The sequence below is a fragment of the Embiotoca jacksoni genome, unplaced genomic scaffold (genome assembly GCF_022577435.1).
Source record: "Embiotoca jacksoni isolate LCO1_2020_lvr unplaced genomic scaffold, fEmbJac1.0.p SCAF_3, whole genome shotgun sequence".
Taxonomy (NCBI): Eukaryota; Metazoa; Chordata; class Actinopteri; family Embiotocidae; genus Embiotoca; species Embiotoca jacksoni.
In genome coordinates this window covers 13,085,826-13,108,814 of record NW_027185381.1, presented here as the reverse complement: position 1 = coordinate 13,108,814, position 22,989 = coordinate 13,085,826, and the positions used below count along the sequence as shown (strand labels likewise).

Genomic DNA, 22,989 nt, shown 5'->3' with positions numbered 1-22,989 from the left:
GGTTCATGATGAATAGTTGCACCCTATTGTCGATCTTTGCCTCGTTCTCTGGCTGCGAAAGTGGGATTTCAAACTGTTTACTCACCAATTTTTTTTCACAGAAATACTCGCAAGAGTGTGACAGTTATACCTACCTCTGAGCAATTTGACCCCAAGGAAATTGTTCTGTGGAAGAAGCAAAATATTTGCTCACTGGCTGTATCTGAGCTGTGTGTGAAGTGAGTTGCTCGTCAGTTCAAAGTGGCAGGAGTGAGGACAATCCCTGCTCTGTCAAGAATTAGAGCCACCTCTGCAAACAGGCCCGTGTGTAATGCCTGAGGGTGGGAGTTTCACTGAGGCTGGGGTTTCCGTGTAAATAAACAGTGTGGGGGTCTCAGTGGGCAGAGGGCCCCGTTCTCCCTGGGGTTTGGCCCAGCCTTTTGTTGCCTTTAATCCAAGCACTCTCTATTGAAAAGCATGAGGGGGTGCCTGGCTGAGATTAGCCCGCCAGCTCTTGTATGTGCTTGAGTTTCTCACAGACTGCCTCCATACTTTTGGAAATAACACAGTTATCCCACATCCTCAAGGTGGCTGACAAGAATGACAAGTAAGACCACTGCTGGGCAATCTCAGACCCTAACGTAACATAATGACCTTAGCATTCCCCAAAAGCTTTATGCTGTAGCCAGTGTGAAACATGGCTGATTGTCACTTCATACAGCCCCTATACAGACCTGACTTGTGTCATTCATTTAATTTTGCTTTATAGACCATTATTAAGTTCAGTATTGTACATGGTAAGATGTTGTACATGTGTACAGACTACACGTCTCGCTAATTTAGCAGCTCCAAATGTGTGTTACACATTGAAAGACTGGGGATAATATAATTAGTCTGCATCTTTATGCATGTGGTGTTTTTCATTTCACAGACTTGTTACCACAGCTGAGAAATAGCATCCAACTGTAGCTTCTTTTGTGTCCATCAGACACACAAGAAGACAACTGTCTTATTTTTCTGTTCTTTTTTTTTTTGTTGGTCTTTTCATTGTGGAAGCACAACACCCATCTGTACAACCTAACATTAATACCATATCTAACGTTAGAAAAGGTCGATTGGCCTTTGTCACAAAGATAAACAAGATGCTTTTGTGTGCTCCTTACATAGGGCCATATGTAAAGGAAAACTACAGGTTGTAATGTTACAACTGTTTGCATGCTTCCTTTCTTCCTTTGTTTAATGTAGGCTCTCATTACCACGTGGTGGTAACAGATTGTTTGAACTGGAGAGAAAAGCCATTCGAAGCTAATTAAGCAGCCATTCCAGGCTCTATTCACAGGCAGAGGACCGAGGAGCACAGGCATTTGTCAGCGCTTGACCCCGCGTGGTATTGATTGACAACACGGCTCCGTGAATGACAGGCTCGACGCCAGCGGGCCAATGGGAAGCCGGCGAGTAAGTGCACCGCGCTGCCATTGGACGAGAGGTCTTAAAGCCGCAGAGGAGTCCCACGTGGGGCAGAGCTGAACCTTCAAAACAAGGCGCAGTGGCAGCGCTCAGACATGGCTGATGTTCATATCACACAAAGGCAATCATCTCCTCTCCCCCCGCTGTGCAACTAGCACCCAAATGCTGATAGGTAGGCGCGCGGACGTGTTGTGCAAGAATCACGAGACACTTAAAGCTAAAAATTAATGTCGAGGCGCTCCCGTGGCTCCAATTCAGTGGATGTCGTCGATCGATTGGTCATTATTGTGCCCTTCACGGTGTGTGTGTACGTGTGTATTGAGGGGGGATTAAACGCGGACATTTCTGGTTTTTGCCTATACTTTGTATATTTCAAAGTAACCCCGCTTCGCATTTTATAGCCATGTTCTACAAACACACTCTCGCCCCCCCCCACCTTTTTTTTTTTTTTTTTTTTTTTTTTTTTTTTTTTCCTTGTACGGGGATAAAAATTCAAGTGTTGCAACCCCCTCCTCCTCCTCCTCCCCCCCCTGTCCCGCAGGTGGTCTCACCCAAAAAAAAAAAAAAAAAAAAAATCATCAACTGTATTTCGGCGGCAAACACCCTAATGAAGCGCGGATGTGGAATTTGTGCTGTCTCTGTCAAATTTGGATATCATCGTCGGCACATCAATGCCTGCTGTTGTTGTTGTACACGGTGGGACGGACGGATGATGCCTTGTGGATCCGTGGGATGATGTCATGTATCGCTGCACCCCCACGTGGGGGCCGTCGCTCTCCGATAGGCAGATGTGGCCATATTCCTTCCGAGTAATGCGATTGGACAGATAGGCGCTTTCACGGCAGTTCAGCCCTGCTGCCTGTGTGTGGCAACCGGGGTAAGCTGGACAACTGGGGGAAATGCGAGATTGTGGAGAGTACCATGTTACGCTTTTAAAGAATCTCCAACCTCTTCGAGTCGGAAGACAGATTTTGGAAGCATATTTATTTTTCTTTTTTTCTTTTGGGGATTAACCAGCCGCAGAAGGCGCACATTTCCTCGGAGGTTCGCGGCTGAAGAATAAAGTAGTTTAATCGAGCCCGACCGCACCGAATTTTCTCCCAACTGCTCCCCCAGTCTGGCTGGGTGCGTTCAGGAGAGAGAGGATGCTTGTCGAGAACTGCGTCCACGCGTACATTACGAGGGATTAAACGCATGAATTATAGCCTTCCCTGTTTTTTTCTCCAGGAACAGAAGTCGGACGCACGCCCGGGTATGTATTTACCAGAGCTGTTGATTTCTTTCTCAGTATTTTTTGGGCGTTCGCTCAGCACCGCGCCGCTTCCGTGGCTCTGCGCGGATTCAAACAGTAGGTTGAAGCCAGCTGCTTGTCGGCTGTGGCCTGCCCGTCCGCCTGTAGACGTCCGAGAGCGGAGGTTTTTGGTCTTTTGAAGAACACAAGTCAACAGTGGATTCTCAGAAAAAACGAAAAAAAAACAAAAACGAAACTGAAGCAAGCGTAAAAAAAATATATACGGCGAGAAAGTGGCGTCTTCAATTGTTTGCATCAGTTTTAATTTTAAATTGAGATTTTGTTGTTGTTGTTGTTGTATATCATGTGGCTGACCACTGACCGAATAAGGTCATCATGAAGGCAGAAGCGCTGGTGCTGCTTTTTGACATGGCTGCAATAACTGGGATTAGTTTGGTGTTTTAACTACTTATTAGTAAACAACATTAACTGTATTGAGTTGTTTTTGTCCAGCTATAGATTAAACCGCGTCATTTGTTACACAGGATTTTTCACGACCTCCCCTACCCCCCCCACCCTCCCCAAGCCCTGTCTGCTGAGACTGGTGTGGCTGTGAGCAAATTCCTACCATTTTGCCAAAGGACCTGCACACTGGAGAGATAAACAAAGGATACATTTCAAGATGTATCCACAAGGCCGACATCCGGTAAGACGCGCTTCCTCTGTACTTACAGCAGTTTACATGTTTAGCACCCAACACGGCTCCTGACTGTGCTGATTCCCTCTGAAATCTGCCCTGGGAAGCGTTTTCCGCCCTTTAATGCAGCCCATCACATTTCTATATGGTTCTATTACAGTGCATTTATGTTACACCGGAATATGTACTTAGTGGTAAATGGGTGCAGATGGTTTTGCATGCCTGGAGATATTTACTCATCCAGACACTTACATATGACTGTGCTGAATATGTGGACAGGTGGTGGTTCTAATTCATTTTTCAGATTAGATTTCATATTCAGTGTGAAAGCCTATTCATGTAGTGTTATTAGCTTCTGGAGGTGTGAAGTACAAGTCCATCTCTTTGGTGTGGTAATGTATCACTGCAGAGGAGATATTGTCCTGAAAGAAGTCTAATGTGAGAAACTGCTCAGTTCCTCTCAGCAGCATGGGACACAATGCAGACAACTGTGAATAAAACTTTGTGTGAACTGGACTGTCTTTACACCCTTCTTTTCAGGCTCCACACCAGCCCGGCCAGCCTGGCTTCAAATTCACTGTAGCCGAGTCTTGTGACAGGATTAAAGATGAATTTCAGTTCCTGCAGGCCCAGTATCACAGGTAATGATTATCACCAAAGTATGTCAACATTTACTCTATTGGATTGTAAAGGTTAAGGCAAATATTTGGATGTTGACTTCTGCAAGAGTGAAAAAAGACCCGTTTCTTTTTTCCTCTGTGCTGTCAAGTAGTTAAGTGTGAGTGACTTATTGAAGTGATATGTTAGAAAATGACACATTGTCTTCTATTTTAGTCTTAAGGTGGAGTATGACAAGCTGGCCAATGAGAAGACGGAGATGCAGCGCCACTATGTCATGGTAAGATTATGTTACAATAGGGAGCAATTATGGTTCCAAATTGCAAGGCTTGTCGGAGCTCTAGTTGGGGTGGAGTGAGACAGGCTATTGTGATCACCTATGTGGTGGTTAGGGCGGGCTGAGTGTCAGGTACAGGCCTGTGAAAGCCCCCAGGGGGGTTTGATGTAGCCGGTTGTTACGGAGGAGCTTTTCCTGACAGGCAGGCGGCAGTGGGCCGAGGCTCCATTATAGCACGCCCCCTGATCTCCAAGGGTCGACTGCGCCGTTGCCCTCTGTGTGTGCTGATCTGATTATTCTCCTAGGAGACTCCACGCTCAGACATATGCATGGCCATAAATTAGGTGTGAGCTGACGGTGGAGGCCCAGAGCAGTGTGTGGGAAAAAGGCACCGCTGTAAACAAAATGGAGGACGTGGAACATGCAGCAGTTTATTTTGCGCTAAGTTTTCTTTGCAAGCCTTATTTATTAGCTTTTATTTTAGCAGCCCCTTTTTTTTTTTTTTTTTTTTTTTCCTTTTTTTAGAAAAACATAGGTGTGTCCCTGACTCGCGAAATGAGTTCAGACATGATGCAGTGAAAAGGTTCTACTGTGACAGTGTGCTCTGTTGTCCCAGGTAAACACACCAGGGATGATCTAAACCAATACATGCAGGCTTAAATAAAATAAGAAAATCTTCACAGGAAAACAACATGTCAGTCTGACAAGGAGGAGGTTAGGTAAACATGTAGGGAAGTATCCCACAGCCAGCTCTGGGTGTCAGGTTACACTATGGCTGTGGGGCTCTGATCTCAGACAGAATGGCTCTCTTGTTTGAGAGTAATTTTCGAAGAAGCTAATGGACTGAATAATGCATTGGCCTCATCAAATAGACGCTGACTGGAAAGCCATTTCTGCCCCGGCTGCCACTTGTGGGCTCCACGGATTACATTTCAGCCAGACCGACTGACCTGGCTGGAAATATCAAGAGTGTTGAGCAATCGCGATACACTAAGTAAACAGACATCATGGAGATCTGAGGTGCTTAAAATGGTGATCAATAAATCAAACCCCTCTCCTCTCTGTGCCCGCACTGCAAACAACAAAACATCCATTTATTGGATATTCACTGTCAGCTGCTCAAAGGATTCCCTTCTTTTGTCTGATTTTAGTTCATCGCCTTTGTCTGTGGGATCGGGATTGTATTTAGATTTTCATCAGAATGTTCAAAACCATGCGATGATGTAATGAGTGTAGTGATCAATTGGATTGATTTGTAGCTGTATACAGTATGTTGGTTAAATTGAAATATTGTTATGACTCCAAAAACATGTACAATACTTTCTTACATGTTAGAGTGGCTTTATTATAAGTGTTACTTCACTGACATCACAAAATCTTTGCTTTGATTCCAGTATTACGAGATGTCCTACGGCTTGAACATAGAGATGCACAAACAGGTACGTACCATCCTCTCATATTTTTCAGCTCGCTGGTTTTCCACAGCGTCAGGGGATGTCAGATCCTGGAGGAGCCATTTATGGGCTGTGAACCGCACTGAGCATCAGTAATAGGCTGTAAAGAGGGAGCTCTTCTGCATATGAACAAGACAACACAATTTCAAACTTATGCCACGGCTCGTACAACTGCTGTGACCCGGTTTCGGGAGTTTGCAAGTGGTGTAAAAGCTTGGATTTGACTCAGCCTTTTGATAAGATTAAAGGTGGACTTTGGCATACTCGGCCTTTGACTTAATGATTAAAAAGACAGGGCTGCTGAGAGGTCAGTATTTCTTTTTTTAAGATGAATGGTAATTACAAGAGCGGAGCAAAAGTCAGTCAGACACTTATTGTGGCCTTATCTTTATCAAAAGATCCTATCTTGTATTGCTCCACAGCTAAATCCCGCTGATGCATGAAGTGATAAAGCCTGTATGAATGAGTAATCCTGAGGTCCCACTGCATGCTGCCCTTAAACCAGTGAGGTTGTCCCTTCCCCTGCGACTGCCTAGCTCGGTTAATGACAGCATTGGCGGATTGGCGTGGTCGGGTGATCCATCAGTGTCTGGGCCGTGTGTCACACTGCCACATGTCTGTCAGGGCTCGGGCTGCTCTGATAGCTTCTGTCAGGCACTTATCGCCAACCGGAGGAAAGAGGAGGAGGGGGGATGGGAGCCGGAGACAAGTCGGAGAATAGAGCTGGGGGAGGGGCAACAGCTCAGCTCTGTGTAAACAGGTTAATCGACTGATCCATTTTAGCGCCTGACTTTTATCAGGAACCTCAACAGAGCTGATGGAGGTGCTTGAATAATTCATCAGTGGGGCCCTAACCTGCTGAACGGCGTGTTTGTGAGCAAACAGTGAGGGCCCCTTCCATGCAGCTCCCCCAGTTTACAGCTCAGGCAGGGGAGGGGGAAGGATGGGGAGTGGTTAACAGGCAGGGTTGGGATGGATTATTGGATGCACACAGGCATATTATTTTCGTGCCAGGAGATTTATTCCATCGTGAGGAAACTCATTCCTCTAACTGTGCATTTTTCATTACTGTGAAGGGACATAATTCTGATTTGAGAAAGCACACACCGGCACAGCTCGGATGGACTGATGCGGCGGTGTTATCTGATCAGCCGTGACAGTGTGTAGATGCAAAGGGCTAATTTCTGCTGCATGATGTCAGCCGGTAATTACCATCACATGGCGCGGGTTTCCAAGAGCTGCATGGGATTTGCGTGTTGGTGAGGTTCAATCGGATTTGGCTGTTACCTGTAGTCGTATTACAGACACGATTCTCCTGCCTGCAGGAATCATTTGGTAAGTAGCAAAGTGTCTGCCATACCCAGTGCCAAAGCACACTTAGTCAGCCAACAGACTGTCTGCAGTTTTCATACAAAAGAGGCGTGCGGTGAGAAGTGGCTGGAGAAAAAGTGGCTCTCAAAGCCCTCAGTGCCTCCGTATCCCCAATCTGTCATGTGGGACTGGACTGCGGTGTAATAATCTCAGGGTGTGAACTGTCGGGTGTCAGGTCCACTTGCATAAAGACAAAGTTACTGTACTGTATTTAAACCGGGGCGTCACAAAGAAGGTGTTTGTCTGACGCTGTCTTTGTTAGAATAAGTTTATTGTTTTAAGGTTGCGTCATCCTTTGACCAAATGGAAAAAAAACTGCCTGCTGCAGCTGACAAGGTTAATCAGAGTAGAGACTCTTGTCAGCAGGCTTTTGGATTTTTCTCAGATCAATACTGATAACTTTAAATGCCAATTAGAGATTCATTCTGGACTTGCTTCACATTAACGAAGTCTCAAGGCTTTGTGCAACATCTCATTTTACTGGAAACGTAATTTTTCCGGGTTAGTCAAGCTACTCGTCTGATTTTCTTCCTCTCTCTTATTAGAAAAAGCCATGCATAAGAGATTCAAGGCTGTCATCTCGGGAAAATTGTCGGCCCTCTAAAAATGACGCGTCAGGTTTTGTTTGTAAATGGATCATGCGACCAGAGCCACCAGTTGTTTTCCCTCTGCATTTAATACTCATCAGTGTCTCGAGTCCATTTTCCCACTGCTGATAGCAACAGGCGAATACCTCTCTGCACACCATTGACAAGCCAGCCTGAGAGTGCTCTTAAAGTGGTGCTACACAGGTCCGAGTACCTGTAATTGTGTAGCAGCAGTGCAAAGCTGGCCTCTCAAGGGCCAAGCTGTCATCTACTTAAAGTGACAACAGCCCCATTTTTATCTGCCGGCAGAACAAAAAAAAAAAAAAACTCCCAGCACTGCACTGTATCTATTTTGACAGCAGCAGCAAGCTGAGTTGATGCCTTTTCCATGTATTTGCATGTTGTGCTGTGAGTGTAGAGACTGCCAGTTGTTTAGGGCACAGTGGATCAGCCACCTCCTGACCTCTCCCAGCCAGCTGTCACCATGACACTAAGCTACAGAGGAATGGACTGTGCGCTCAAGGCCTTTTCACAAATCCTGTCAAATGTTCGACTGCTATTTACATGGCTTATCTCAACAAACATGGATTATACAGGCCCCGTAGCTTTTCAACCCTTTCTGAGGGTGTTCTTCAGCTCTTTCTAGAGCACACACTACATTGCAATAACGCTAATGCCCGTAAAACTTTTATCTAACCCTTTCAGTGCTTTATTACTTGTTGGTCACATTTATTGCGTGTCAGAGGAGACCGCAGTTCAGTCTCCTTCTTGTCGACAGGCAATGATCAAGTTATAATCAGCGTTATCTTATGGACTATTGTACTTTTCTTTAACACATGCTACCATGCATTTGTTTCATTATTGCCTCTGATCCCAGGCTCCGCTGGGTTTCATCTGATCTTTCATCTTCAGCTTGTTGTTTGTCCTGCTGGCTAAGTGGCTATCCATGTTGCAGCTTGGGTCAGCAGGTCTCATTCTGTTGGACATTACTCTCCAGCTCTGCTCGGAGGTAATATGTCTGGCTGCCAAAACTGCCTGGCATTTTCTGCCATGTGTAATAAATAATCTGGCGGTCTGCAAAATATATATATTGTGTGTGCTGCTCCAAATGAAAAATCAAGAGAAAATCCCTGTGATGTGTTTGTGTTCCGCAGTGGCCCGGGGTTGAACTGCAGCTCATAAATTCCATAGATGATGTAGCTTTGGCAATGTTATTTTTCTGCTCCCTGTGCAGAGCTTGAACCTGAAAGTCTCATCTCCCATCCCTGGAAGGAGAAAGGAGGCAGAGTGTGCCGGCTGTGCGGTGTTTTTACAGGAGAGGGGGTGGATTCTGCACACCTCCTCCCATTGCTCTTTTTATCCACCATTCATTTGGTACGTTCATGTGATCGACAGGCTGAAAATTCAATTTAATGACCTGCCTCCGAGCACGTAATATGATTTTAAAGCCTGTTACGGTCAAGCAGAGGTGCCATTTGCATAATGATCCCAGCAAGATAGGGCTGCAGCCGTTGCCATGGCAGTTGGTAGACAAGCAGAAGAATGGAGGCAGGGCTCCGTGGATAGATGGGAGACTAGGAGGGTGGTGGGCCGGGCACTTGATTGCAGTGAGAAATGGCTCCGACTTCATTCTTGGAAAAGCTGAGCTTCAGCAAACTTCAGTCTTAACACCGACTGGTCGTTGTCTTTTAATGTTATTGATCACAGATTTGAGGTTTGTTACCCACAAGGCCATTATGCTTGTTATCTTTGCTCACTCTTCACTTGTAATTGTTGATGTAAATTGCAAACTGTGTCACATTTAAGTAAACAGTGCAGTGTCGTTTGTGGGCCTTTCTTCCTGGGGTGTGGTTGTGTGGTTTAAGTCCGAGGTTAACTGCAGGACAGTGCAGTTGCAGATGAGGGAAAGGAGGGCAGAGTGAGAGGATCCTCTCACCACAGCAGCACTCTGCCTGCTCATATCCGTTTAGCATGGAGTGCACTCTCAGCACAGCTGTGCTCCATCCCCCTGGGCTCTCCTAATGTTTTAAATATTTCAAATGTCAATATCACGCTGTTTAGAGGATGTTGAGTCAAGCAGTTCTGATTGCCGCAGTAATTGACTTAATCGGTGTAAACATTATAGGCGGGGTTATACGAAATCGCTGTCTGTTTCATACTTTGCCGTCTCATTTTTATCCCCTTTTGTTTTCCAGACGGAGATTGCCAAGCGGCTCAATGCAATTTTAGCTCAAATTATGCCTTTCCTGTCACAAGAGGTAAGTTTGGAATTTGGCTTCCGAACAGTGTTACAGTTTAGTACCAGAAAATATTCACTTATTGTTGCATGTGTTGTACTACTTCCTAAAAATTCAGGTTAAGCAATTTTGAGTAATAGTTTGTGAGGACATTTGCCCTCACTTTGAAAATGCCACTATTGCTATGAAAATTAAGCATGAAATTCACAGATAAGTAAGTAAGTGTGGGCGTGTGATAGATGCTGGCGTGTCCCAATAATCTTTTGTAAATGTCTTCCCACAGCACCAACAGCAGGTTGCTCAGGCAGTGGAGAGGGCTAAGCAGGTTACTATGACTGAGCTGAATGCCATCATCGGGGTACGTGGACTTCCCAATCTGCCTCTCACCGTGTGTATACCCCCCTTTTATTTCTTTGTGACCTTGGGTAGGGGCAAACCTGCGCATAAAATGCCGTGAATGTTACTTGTTCATGCACTAAGTACTCTGAACTGTTAAAGGAACAGATTGTAATCCAACACCCACTAAAGTTATAGTGCAGATTTGCCTCTTTTTCAATCAAATGTGTGAATGTATATATTTTTTTTTTCCAATTTCATACCATATTCTTCACTAATAAATTCCAACTGTAGAACAACACGCGTAGCACTCAAGAACGGGTGTGTTGCTTCAGCTTTGTTCCCGGTGGCATTTTCACTGCCTGGTTCTATGTTTATAAATGCGAGCCTGAGAGCTCTTGAGATCCTCTCTGCGGCCCGTATTGCTTTAATTGGCTAAGGTTTTAACGAGAAGCCTCATCCCTCACTGTTGACCTGGGTAGCCGTGGGAATTAAAAGGGCTGAGGGTGAGCAGAACACCGCCAGCGCTGCAAGCTAGCTGAGATGATGCAGACAGCCATCACAGCACAGCTGCACACTTCTTTGCACACCACAGCACTGAGCAGAAATGTATGGTGTTTATCCCTGCTGCAAAACAACATCTGCTCCTCCTTGATCAGCTGTGCTCACCTTGCTGCCCCGGAACAGAAGTGATTGGTTTCCCCTGTGAAACAAAGCTCAGGCTATCAGTGATCTTATTACTACAGTTGAATCTTTAGCATGCACAAGAGGTTGGCCCAAAAGGATGACTTGATAACTGCAGACACATATTGGAATTCAATTAATTCCCCCTTGGTGACCTTTTGTTCCAGGATAATTGCTCCCTAGAATTTGTCTGAGTAGGTGTCGTGAGGTGACAGAGAGCTGTTTGTTTTCTTGTCTGTTGGACCGAAGCAGATGCTTTATTACACTTTCACTGAAGCAGAGCAGCTGAACCAGCAGTTGTTCCTAAGAATAGCAAATTTGATTTGTGGCTCCTTCCTGTGTGTGTGCGATTTTCATATTTAGAGCAATGTAATACTAGATTATTGTTGTACATTTGAATTTGTAGCTGTGATCCTCTCGCTCTTGCTTTTCTGTTGTTCTTTGTCTATGATTTAAAATTGGACATTTTACAAGACATTAGATGAGCCCATTCATGATTTTGGTATATGGTTTAATGTGTAGCAGCTGGATTCTTTCATAAAAAAGCGAGGCCTCCACCCAAGTCACGGCGGTTGCTCATGTCAGAGGAAGTGGAAATGTAGCTACTGTATGTTTTACGAATACCTATCCATTAGTTATTTATCAGGGAGAATCTCTGTAGGCATGCCAAAATCCTCATGTATATTGTAAAGCAAGGTGGGGTGAAAGAGCATGCCAGGCAGAGAGGCAGCATCCAGGAGCCAGCTGCATGTCTTATTGATGGAGCGGAGGGCCATTAATAGAATGCATCTAGGGCAGCTGCTTGCATTGAGATGAACCTGACGAGTGGAGCTTCCTGTCTGATTAGAAAATATGCAAAATATTCAAGACGAAGTTCAGATAAGGCCAACTTTCTCGCTGTGAGTGGTCACCTGGATAATACCACACTCTGTTTTAAATAATGAGTAAAAGTGTTTATTTTTTCTGTAAGATCATGAACTGCAGTATATACTGATACAGGAGAGAGGGTATCTGTAGCCCTGACCACTCTCTGTCCTCCTTTTCAGCAGCAGCAAGCTGCCTACCCTTCTCTCATGGTCAGTGGCATCCACAAATCTCTGTCTGTGCCATGCTGTTGTTAATGGACTTGGTGTGTGCGCACATCTGGGCTTGAAGGGCTTCTGCATGTTGCATGGCACTTTTCCTGCCCAAGTGCTATGTTTTGCTGTATTTAGTGTGTTAGCGCAACCGAGACTACGACAATACATTTGCTCAATTTTGCCTGTGTGTGTGTGTTTTTTTTTTCTGTAGCTACACACAGTCTGAGAAAAAAGGGGAAAAGAGTAGGTCTTTATCTTGGAATATTAAATTAGAGGAAATAGGCCAGACTCCTTTATTTATTTATTATTGTCTTCATTTATGGCCCTCTAATGAGGGCTCTTGCTGATCAACCATGCTTATTACCCATCAGTGCCTCATTAAACACAATGAGCAGGGATGGCTCTCCCCTGCCAATGAACTGTCTCCTTAATTTCCCTCATGGACACAATATTATAACACACTTGCTTTCTCCTGGGCTCTCTGTCTCTCTCACACACTATCTCTCTCTGTCCTGGGTACATTTTGTAATTGGATTGACATCTGCCCCATGGAACAAAGGGTAAGGTTGCAAGTTAAAAACCTCCCTATTTTCCAATCAAGTCCTCTCTACTTCTGGGGCAGATAATGCCAAGGGCAAGAAAGAAAAGCCTCCCAATTTTGTTTTTAAAGACATATTTTAGTTTTATCTGCTATTTGTATTCCAGTGGCTAAGTAAGTTCACACTGGATTGAAATATTTTTAACTATATATTAGGCCTGCACCCCCACCTTGTTCTATGTGTTGCACCACCTCCTCGGTCATTACAAAGTTCTTAATAATCCTGAATTGGCCATAAATGGCCACTGATTGAAGTCCATCGTGTAAAAGAGAGCAGTGAATGCTGTAACAGCAGCTGAATTATTCAGTTGGCTCGTAGACGGGTAATAAATTGCTGATGTTTTTATTGGTGTCTCAGCTAAGTATTATTTAACCTCGCTTTAAACTGCTTACTTCCATGCTGAGTGCCTTTTAACTCTCACCTATTTCCCCGTGCCTTTCAAATATTGATGGTGAATATTGGAGGGTTGACTGAGTGCCAGCATGGGACCCCTGGTCCTGGCTACCAGAGCAGCCTTCCAGACACACACTCAAAAACACACTCAAAGACTCAGAATGAGAGGGAAGGAGTGCCAGCTTCTTGCACTTAGCGTTCCCTCAGTCTCTTAAAGTTTGGGTGTACAAATGATTAATGTTCTGTCAGTCCAGGAACATGAATATGAGAGTAGTAAACAGACACTGGTTGTGTTTTTTAAGTGTTTAAAAAGCAGGCGTTTGTTTAGCCTATACAGCTTCATGTTCTGGAAGACAATTGCTCAACTCGCTGATGGCACAGGAGCTCAGCGCTGCTGCAGTATTTAACACGCCAGTTTACCTGAAGTGAAATGATTTTCTTTGTGTTAAGCTGTCATTCAAATTAAACTTTGCTTTCGAATGAAAAATATATACAGTGGTGTGAAAAAGTGTTTGCTCCCTTCCTGATTTCCAATTTTTTTGCATGTCTGTCACACTTAAATGTTTCAGATCATCAAACAAATTTAAATATTAGTCAAAGATAACACAAGTAAACACAAAATGCAGTTTTTAAATGAAGGTTTTTATTATTAAGGGGGGGAAAAAAAATCCAAACCCACATGGCCCTGTGTGAAAAAGTGTTTGCCCCCTCCTGTTAAAACATAACTTAACTGTGGTTTATCACACCTGAGTTCAATTTCTCTAGCCACACCCAGGCCTGATTACTGCCACACCTGTTCTCAATCAAGAAATCACTTAAATAGGACCTGCCTGACAAAGTGAAGTCGACCAAAAGATCCTCAAAAGCTAGACATCATGCCGAGATCCAAAGAAATTCAGGAACAAATGAGAAACAAAGTAATTGAGATGTATCAGTCTGGAAAAGGTTATAAAGCCATTTCTAAAGCTTTGAGACTCCAGCAAACCACAGTGAGAGCCATTATCCACAAATGGAGAAAACATGGAACAGTGGTGAACCTTCCCAGAAGTGGCCGGCCAACCAAAATTACCCCAAGAGCGCAGCGACGACTCATCCGAGAGGTCACGAAAGACCCCACAACAACATCCAAAGAACTGCAGGCCTCACTTGCCTCAGTTAAGGTCAGTGTTCATGACTCCACCATAAGAAAGAGACTGGGAAAAAATGGCCTGCATGGCAGAGTTCCAAGACCAAAACCACCGCTGAGCAAAAAGAACATTAAGGCTCGTCTCATTTTTGCCAGAAAACATCTTGATGATCCCCAAGACTTTTGGGAAAATCCTCTGTGGACTGACGAGACAAAAGTTGAACTTTTTGGAAGGTGTGTGTCCCATTACATCTGGCGTAAAAGTAACACCGCACTTCAGAAAAAGAACATCATACCAACAGTAAAATATGGTGGTGGTAGTGTGATGGTCTGGGGCTGTTTTGCTGCTTCAGGACCGGGAAGACTCACTGTGATAAATGGAACCATGAATTCTACTGTCTACCAAAAAATCCTGAAGGAGAATGTCCGGCCATCTGTTCGTGACCTCAAGCTGAAGCCAACTTGAGTTCTGCAGCAGGACAATGATCCAAAACACACCAGCAAGTCCAGCTCTGAATGGCTGAAGAAAAACAAAATGAAGACTTTGGAGTGGCCGAGTCAAAGTCCTGACCTGAATCCTATTGAGATGCTGTGGCATGACCTTAAAAAGGCGGTTGGTGCTGGAAAACCCTCCAATGTGGCTGAATTACAACAACTCTGCAAAGATGAGTCGTCCAAAATTCCTCCACAGCGCTGTGAAAGACTCATTGCAAGTTATCACAAACTCTTGATTGCAGTTGTTGCTGCTAAGGGTGGCCCAACCAGTTATTAGGTTTAGGGGGCAAACACTTTTTCACACAGGGCCATGTGGGTTTGGATTTTTTTTCTCCCTTAATAATAAAAACCTTCATTTAAAAACTGCATTTTGTGTTTGCTTGTGTGTTATCTTTGACTGATATTTAAATTTGTTTGATGATCTGAAACATTTAAGTGTGACAAACATGCAAAAAAATTGGAAATCAGGAAGGGAGCAAACATTTTTTCACACCACTGTACATAATTTTGTTTTCAATTCATTGAGTGTCTCAGGCCCTGCGTCTCATTCATTAGACTTGTTGAAGATTGTTAGTCACAACTTCTACTCTTCAGTACAGAACGAGGGATTATGCCACCCTGGCCCGGTATGAAAATAGCACTGAGGGGGATTGCTGTCTGTTCCTGACAGTAATAGATGTGTGAATGTGCTAATATCATCTGGGGTTTAACTGATCAGCCTCATGTTTAGTGTGTGGTTTCTCCTCGCCTTTTCCCTCTGACCCACTCTGTGTCTGTCTGTCTATTTTCCTGTCCTCTTACAGCAGCAGCAGCTCCAGGCACAGCACCTCTCCCATGCGGCTCACGGGCCTCCAGTCCAGATGCCACCTCACCCCTCAGGCCTGCAGCCGCCCGGCATCCCCCCTGTGACAGGGTCTGGATCAGGCCTGCTGGCGCTCGGTGCTCTGGGCAGCCAAGCTCACCTCCCAGTGAAGGATGAGAAGAACCACCACGATCTCGAGCACAGAGGTGAGGCGTTAACCTTGGTCACATTGCTGTTCAATTGGGCAGTAGCTGGCCACAGTTTATTTGGAAGAATTGAAACGTACAGTATATTAATTTCAACACTATTGAAAAGATGTTAAACAGGCAAAAACCAATTTAGTGTGGAGTGCTTCTCACTCTCTCGAGCGGAATCGTAGGGCCCTTAGGTGAGGAGCACATCCTGTCTGTTCACATTCTGTCTGGGTAATGAGCTGGTACATTCCCAGCCCATGACTGCATAAGCTATTCAACTGCTCCAGTACACGGTGATAAGAGGGGCCTTGTGCCCTGCAGTTGATTCTCACACGTTCAGCCAGAGGCGTCTGCTATGATGTGTTAACCGACTGGTTTCTCTTTTTTGCTCCACTTGGATTCATCGTCACCTCGACTGCCACTGTGATGTCTGCGATACAGAGAACACGGTGAGTGTCAAGAACTGCAATTGTTTTTGTTTAAAAAATTATCGCATTTTCATCTCTTCTACAAATGTCAAGTAACTGCATGCTATCGCTGATTTCATGCACTGTTGTAATCTGCTTTCAATAAAATGATTAATAAAAAATGAGGTTTTGAATAAAAATCCGGTGTGTTTAATCCAGAATGGAAACGACTGGTATCATGCCGGAGAGATTAGAAGCCTTGTAATTTCATCACAATTAAAGAGGGACTTGGACTTCCCCTTCTTAAAGGATTTATTTGATCCCTTCTACTGTCTCCCTTGTTTACCAGCTCACTCTTTCTTCTCCTTGGCATGTGATGAATATTTATGAACACAAATGGAGAGCTGTTTTGTTTTCTTTCTCTCCACCCCGTCTGGCTGGACCTGCTAAAGCGTTTTATTTGAAATGCTGCGATCTCTGATGGCTTGTGATGGGCCTGTGAGATTGTGTTTCTGTAGGCCGGGCCAGCTGAATGGGTGCAGTCATGTCTGAAGAAATGGAACTCCTGGGGCGATTAGCAGGCCTGTTTTGTTTCTGTGCTCTCGTCCCAGGTCATCTGATAGTAGAGTGGTGACTTTGGTTAATGAGTCACGCTAAGCATCTCTTTAAAGGTCAGCCATTATGCAGACAGAGGCCCTTTGCCCAGACTGCTAGTCCATCAGCAATTGTTCACTTCTCTGGGTTGCCGCTGACTTAGCTCATGTTGTTGCTTTGGTCCTCGGATGAGGGACAGAGGGAATCGGGAGAGCTTGGCAGTTTACAGGCAAATGGCAAACTCCTGTGAAAGCTCCTGGACACCTGCCTAGTGCCTCCCATTCTTTTGGCGTTTGGAGTGAGCTGTCCCAGCTTGTGTGGGCAGCCTCCATGAAGAAGCACCAGTCAGTCCCACGCTGCCGTGCCCACTGGCAGGATATAGATTCTCTTTCTTTATCAGAGCTCAAAGCCGGAGCTGACATGGTGCCCAAGCGCGCTGTGGCAATCAATGCCCAGTGCCCACGACATATATTTCTCTCTCTCTCCGTCTCCCTGTGTCTCTCCTCTCTCTCTCTCTCTCACGCTTAGCCTGACTGACTCTGGAGAAAAGGCCCTCTGTTCAGCCACAACACACTGCTCATGTCCCTGTGAGGCTGTTTGTTGTCTAGTTATGAGGAGGAGGGAGCCCAGCTCGGAAAACAAGCCCTCCTCCTTTCAGTTCAGATAACAGGGCATTCTGTTGTATGGCCAGGGACAGGCTTGTGTGTGAGATTGGGCTTGGCTGGTGTCAGGGTACTGTTTGGAGCTGGCCTACAGCTGCATTTTAAGAGTCTGCCGTATCCATCGTTGTGTGAATAAAGCATTTTTAGTGTTTGGATTGGCACAGTGTGTTCTCTGTGAATTTGTAATAGATGAGTGACTCGCTGCTCTCGTTTACGAAGGAAGACAAAACGGTAACAAAGCGTGTTTGGTTTTCTCTTTGCAGAATAACTCTATATCTCCATCAGAAAGCTTACGCACAGCCAGTGAAAAGCATCGCAGCTCCTCTGACTACAGTTTGGACTCCAAGAAACGCAAAGTGGAGGAGAAGGACAGCATGAGTAGATACGTAAGTCATTAAAGGAATAGGTCAACACGTTGGGAAATATGATCAGTTGCTTCTTTGTCGAGGGTCAGATGAAAAGATTGATACCATTCTTCGTGTGTCAATGATGAACCGACAGCTGCAGTTTGTCCGACTCCGTCCAAAGGTTAAAAATAATTTTACTTCCTAAAGTCACTATTTAACACGTTATATTATTGTGCTGTTATAAGTTGTGGTTTTACAATTGAGGTTACGTGGAAATCATTGGCAGAGAATGGTGACTTCCTGGAGTCTCTGCTGGTTGCCTGGCAACCTCACCGTGACAACAAGACTCCAGGAAGTTACTGCTCATGGCTCCAGGCTCATCCAACTCTCAGCAAAGACGACGAATAAGCTATTTCCCAAAATGCACCATAACCCCCCCCCCCTCCCACACACACACACACACACACACACACACACACACACACACACACACACACACACACACACACACACACACACACACACACACACACACACACACACACACGCGCACCCTTTTGGCCAGTGATGTATTTCGAAAATATCTCTTATGTTGACCGATTTGCTAATTGTCTTTACAGGACAGCGATGGGGAGAAAAGTGACGACTTGGTGGTAGATGTGTCTAATGAGGTGAGCAGTATAGCATCTAATTGTAAATGGCATATTGACATGTACTAAGATGCAGCAGTTAAATAAATATTGATATCAACTCCTGTATTTCTCCAGGATCCTGCTACTCCTCGGGCAAGTCCTGCCCACTCACCCCCTGAAAATGGCATTGATAAGCCCCGCCCTCCAAAGAAGGACACACCCAACAGCCCTGCATCAGTCGCGTCCTCTGGGAGCACCCCATCCTCCAAGGCCAAGGAGCTCAGTCATGTAAGACATCAAGAGAGTTGTGGACAAACTAGGACAGAAAGGGTTTTAAATGAGAATTGCAGAGAGAGCAAAGGGATATGTGCAAATAGATCTAGGACGCTCTCTGCAGTGGATTAGGAATGGCTGTCGGGGCTTTAAGTGCATGACTAAACGTCAGGGATAATATTGTCCCGCATCAGGATCAGTCAGGTCTTCTCTGTTAATAGCTCAATGTATTTAACTATTCCAGGATTTTTTTTTTTTCCCTCTGCCTCACTGAAAGATTAAAGCCAAAGCAGTAAGGGGATAAAAACGGCCCCATCTCCATTGTGTCCATAATAGGTTTTAGAATAAATAGCAGTTTATGGCTCTGCAGGACTATGAGGGTTGTCAGAATTAGATTGGATTAAGTTCAGTTTGCTCTCAAATTGTCAGTCTGCACAGTGCCTGGTTTCCGGGATTGTGAATGTGCTTGCTCTCTCGTTCCCTTGACAGAATGACAAATCCTCCACGCCCGGTCTCAAATCCAACACCCCCACCCCTCGCAACGATGCCCCCACCCCTGGCACCAGCTCCACTCCTGGGCTCAGACCCATCCTGGGCAAACCACCAGGCATGGAGGCTCTTGGTTGGTACCATTCTCTTTCCTCTCTAGAAAATGAGATAATCTCTTTCCATTTCTTTCTCAGTGTACTGTTATGTCACATACCAATATCCATCTCCTGTCTTTGTCTGTAGCAGCACCAGCTTTGCGAACACCCCTGTCCATTGCAGGCTCCTATCCCACCCCCTTTGCCATGATGGGCCATCATGAAATGAATGGAGGCCTGACTAGTCCTGGGGTGTATGCTGGTCTGCACATTTCCCCTCAGATGAGCGCTGCAGCAGTTGCAGCCTATGGACGCTCCCCCATGGTAACAACTCTTTCTTGCTGTTTTATGTAGCTGTATTTGTGATCGCCTAGAAGCACTGCACATAGTTTAAGATTGCCACGTGGGATTTTGTTGTGATTACTGGTCAGTAACAAATCTGTTGTTCAAACATCTCCATCTTGTCGTCTTTTAGGGGTTTGATCCTCACACCCACATGAGAGCCCCGGGACTTCCAGCCAGCCTCACATCCATCTCTGGCGGCAAACCGTAAGTGTCTCACCAAATGTGTTACACTCATACATTTTTAAAAACAGCAGTGATATCAAACACGAACATGTGTCCGTGTTCTCCTTCAGAGCGTACTCCTTCCACGTCAGTGCAGATGGCCAGATGCAGCCCGTGCCCTTCCCTCCTGATGCCCTGATAGGTCCCGGTATTCCCCGCCACGCCCGTCAGATCAACACGCTGAGCCACGGTGAGGTGGTTTGTGCTGTTACCATTAGCAACCCCACACGTCATGTCTACACTGGTGGCAAAGGCTGTGTCAAAATCTGGGACATCAGCCAACCTGGCAGCAAGAGCCCCGTGTCCCAACTGGACTGTCTGGTGAGGATCTCAACAGCTTTTTTACACTTTGGTTGTAGTTGTGCAGTTTTTTCAAAAGATATGAACTGTTAATATGCAACCTCTTTCTATTAACAACCTGATGATAACATGACGGCCACATCTCCACGGGATAATTTGACATAAAATGCATTATTGCACAAATGCAACTGAAGCTTTTACTCGGCATTTGAAATAGGAAAAACTACTTCTGGCAACAACCTAGGAAGAAAATTATGTCGTACAACATTCTGTGATAGTTAACATTTGGCTCGAAGTGTTCACAAATGTGTAAATTCAGCAAGCTAAAAACTTGTCTACTCTGGTCTGGTTTGTTTTGAGAATACCCACGGATTGTTTTATTATGACGGCAGGATTTTCATCCTGTTTTACCACGATTTGTTCCTAAATCTCTGTCTTGTTCCACTGCCCTGAACATGTATTGATTTGCTTTGTCCTCTGTGCAACAGAACAGGGATAACTACATCCGGTCCTGTAAGCTGCTGCCTGATGGTCGCACATTGATTGTTGGAGGCGAGGCCAGCACACTGACCATCTGGGATCTGGCCTCTCAGACGCCCCGCATCAAGGCTGAGCTCACCTCCTCAGCCCCGGCATGCTACGCCTTGGCCATCAGCCCCGACGCCAAGGTCTGCTTCTCCTGCTGCAGTGATGGAAACATTGCCGTTTGGGACCTGCACAACCAGACTCTCGTTAGGTTAGAAGAAAAAAAAAAAAAAAAAAAAAGTACTCGCAGTGTGTGGGCTTTGGACCCACAACAGAATTGCTCTTGTGTGAGTCCTTTTGAAAAGAGGATGTCAATAAATGTTTGCGTTCCTTCTGGCTTTGATTGTAGGCAGTTCCAGGGTCATACGGATGGCGCTAGCTGTATTGACATATCCCATGATGGCACTAAGCTGTGGACAGGGGGGCTCGATAACACCGTTCGCTCCTGGGATCTGAGGGAGGGTCGACAGCTGCAGCAGCATGACTTCACTTCACAGGTGCAGCCCTGTAAAATAGCAGAGATGGATGACATACACATACAATCTACCACAAACCTACTGTGAAGGGTGGTTTCCTTTTAGCCCCAGAACTGTCAGTGATTATTGTTCTGCCCCAATCTCCAGATCTTCTCCTTGGGCTACTGTCCGACTGGAGAATGGCTTGCAGTGGGTATGGAGAGCAGCAATGTGGAGGTGCTCCACCATTCAAAGCCTGACAAGTATCAGCTCCACCTGCATGAGAGCTGTGTCCTCTCCCTCAAGTTCGCCTACTGTGGTATGAACAAGCACACATAAAAACAGCAAGAGATAATGCTGACTGTACGTAGCCTGTGAATATATTTAGTGCTAAAACGACGGTGTTGTTTTTTTTTTTAGAGCCAAAAGGCTTATTGTGCTTTTAAGGTTACAGATGTCCTACCACCTCTCAGTCGAAGGTGGCCTGAACGTACTGTTGTTTCCTTTGCAGGTAAATGGTTCGTAAGCACTGGGAAGGACAATCTGTTGAACGCTTGGAGGACTCCTTACGGCGCCAGCATTTTCCAGGTATGCAGATCAATACACTCTGTCTGCAGCCAGGCCAAAAGTATGCACAGTTGTCTCTGAGAGGAAGGGCACAGCGACCGCTGTCTGACAGGACTATCCTATCAGTGAAAACTGAACCTGTATTATTGACCTGACAAAGAAGTCTTTTTGAGAGCTGTCGGGCCTGAACTTGATGTCACTGCAATCTAATCTTGCCCTGTAGTCAGCTAATCTTTTCCACTTAAATTTAAATGTAGTTGAGTATATTAACTGCCTCCAGGACCTAAAATGTTTGTTATCTTCTTTTGTCCAAACAGTCCAAGGAATCCTCATCTGTCCTCAGCTGTGACATCTCGACAGACGACAAATATATTGTGACAGGCTCTGGAGACAAGAAAGCCACTGTATATGAAGTGATCTATTAGAGCAGAGTGCTTTGGATCGGAGCATGTTCTTGCTCAGGAACACTAGACTCTTCCTCCATCTACCTTCTCTCACACAGACAGCATGGATGTTGCCTGCAGCCCCCGCGGTGGAGGGGCAGGAAGTTTGGCAGTGCCAGACTGAAGTGGATGGTGGTGCTGTTGTGGCCCTGGATGCTGAGTCCTTCGGCTTTGCCCTTCCTCACTCATACAACTAACACTTGTACAGCAAGTGCATTTTCCCAAGGCACTAAGAAGAAAATAATGTCTTGCTGTTTTTCTGTTTGTTGGATATTTCTTTTTTTATTCGTCCTTTTTAATGTGGATATAAAGTTCCATGACACAACTAGAAGCGGCGCTTCGCTCTGGAGCTTTTCCTTGGAGGTCCTGTGAAAAGTGTACATAATGGAGTAATAAAAGGCCTTTTATAGATTTATATTTTGGTGTCCAGTTACGCTTGTGATGGTTCTTTCTTGTTCTCTCCGTGATTTTCTGTCCCCTCTGGGGATGGAAATTAGATTAGGACTTTGTAAGAGGATATTCTATTTCAGTTTTTTCCCTCCTTGGCTTTTTTCTCATGTTCGTTGTCCAGAATGACCTTTTCGGAAATCTAATTTGGATTTTTTTTCTCCCTGACAACAGCTTTTTTTTTTTTTTCTTCGCTATTTGCTGTAACACAGACGTTTGTCCCATGGATTTTAGCAGTAGAGAATTCTGGAAAGGCCCTTTTTTCAGACTCGAAGATGGAGAAAATCGTGGTTTCCAATTACTTCTCCCCTTTGGCCCTGGTCAGCAGAAATTCTGCTTTGAAATGAAGACCTATCTCTGAACACTGGTTCCTTTCTACAACACCAAAAAGGATAACTGTCAACTGGAAGACTGATGGGTTTGATGGAGAAGCAGCTGTGACTTGAGCTCAGTCTGTTGACTCAGCCATTGTATGAAAATTCATTGCTCCATTCAGCAGAGTTTAGCCATCAGTCTATAAGCATTAATTATTGCCTCTCTTCTTTGATGGCCTGTGACTG

At 45.1% G+C, this 22,989-nt stretch overlaps 1 protein-coding gene across 1 annotated transcript; it reads left to right on the top strand.

Annotated features, from left to right (window-relative positions):
• The first annotated feature begins 2,084 nt into the window (after positions 1-2,084).
• Positions 2,085-22,397, top strand: tle3a (TLE family member 3, transcriptional corepressor a). The gene is made up of 21 exons (XM_069162467.1): positions 2,085-2,698; positions 3,223-3,383; positions 3,915-4,015; positions 4,209-4,272; positions 5,664-5,708; positions 9,877-9,939; positions 10,202-10,306; positions 11,985-12,014; positions 15,434-15,655; positions 17,553-17,675; positions 18,257-18,307; positions 18,404-18,556; positions 19,031-19,163; positions 19,274-19,449; positions 19,601-19,674; positions 19,764-20,013; positions 20,481-20,728; positions 20,867-21,014; positions 21,141-21,291; positions 21,484-21,560; positions 21,857-22,397. The coding sequence occupies exons 2-21, from the start codon at positions 3,360-3,362 to the stop codon at positions 21,962-21,964; spliced, it is 2,346 nt and encodes a 781-aa protein (XP_069018568.1). The 5' UTR covers positions 2,085-2,698; positions 3,223-3,359; the 3' UTR covers positions 21,965-22,397.
• Positions 22,398-22,989: the final 592 nt, after the last annotated feature.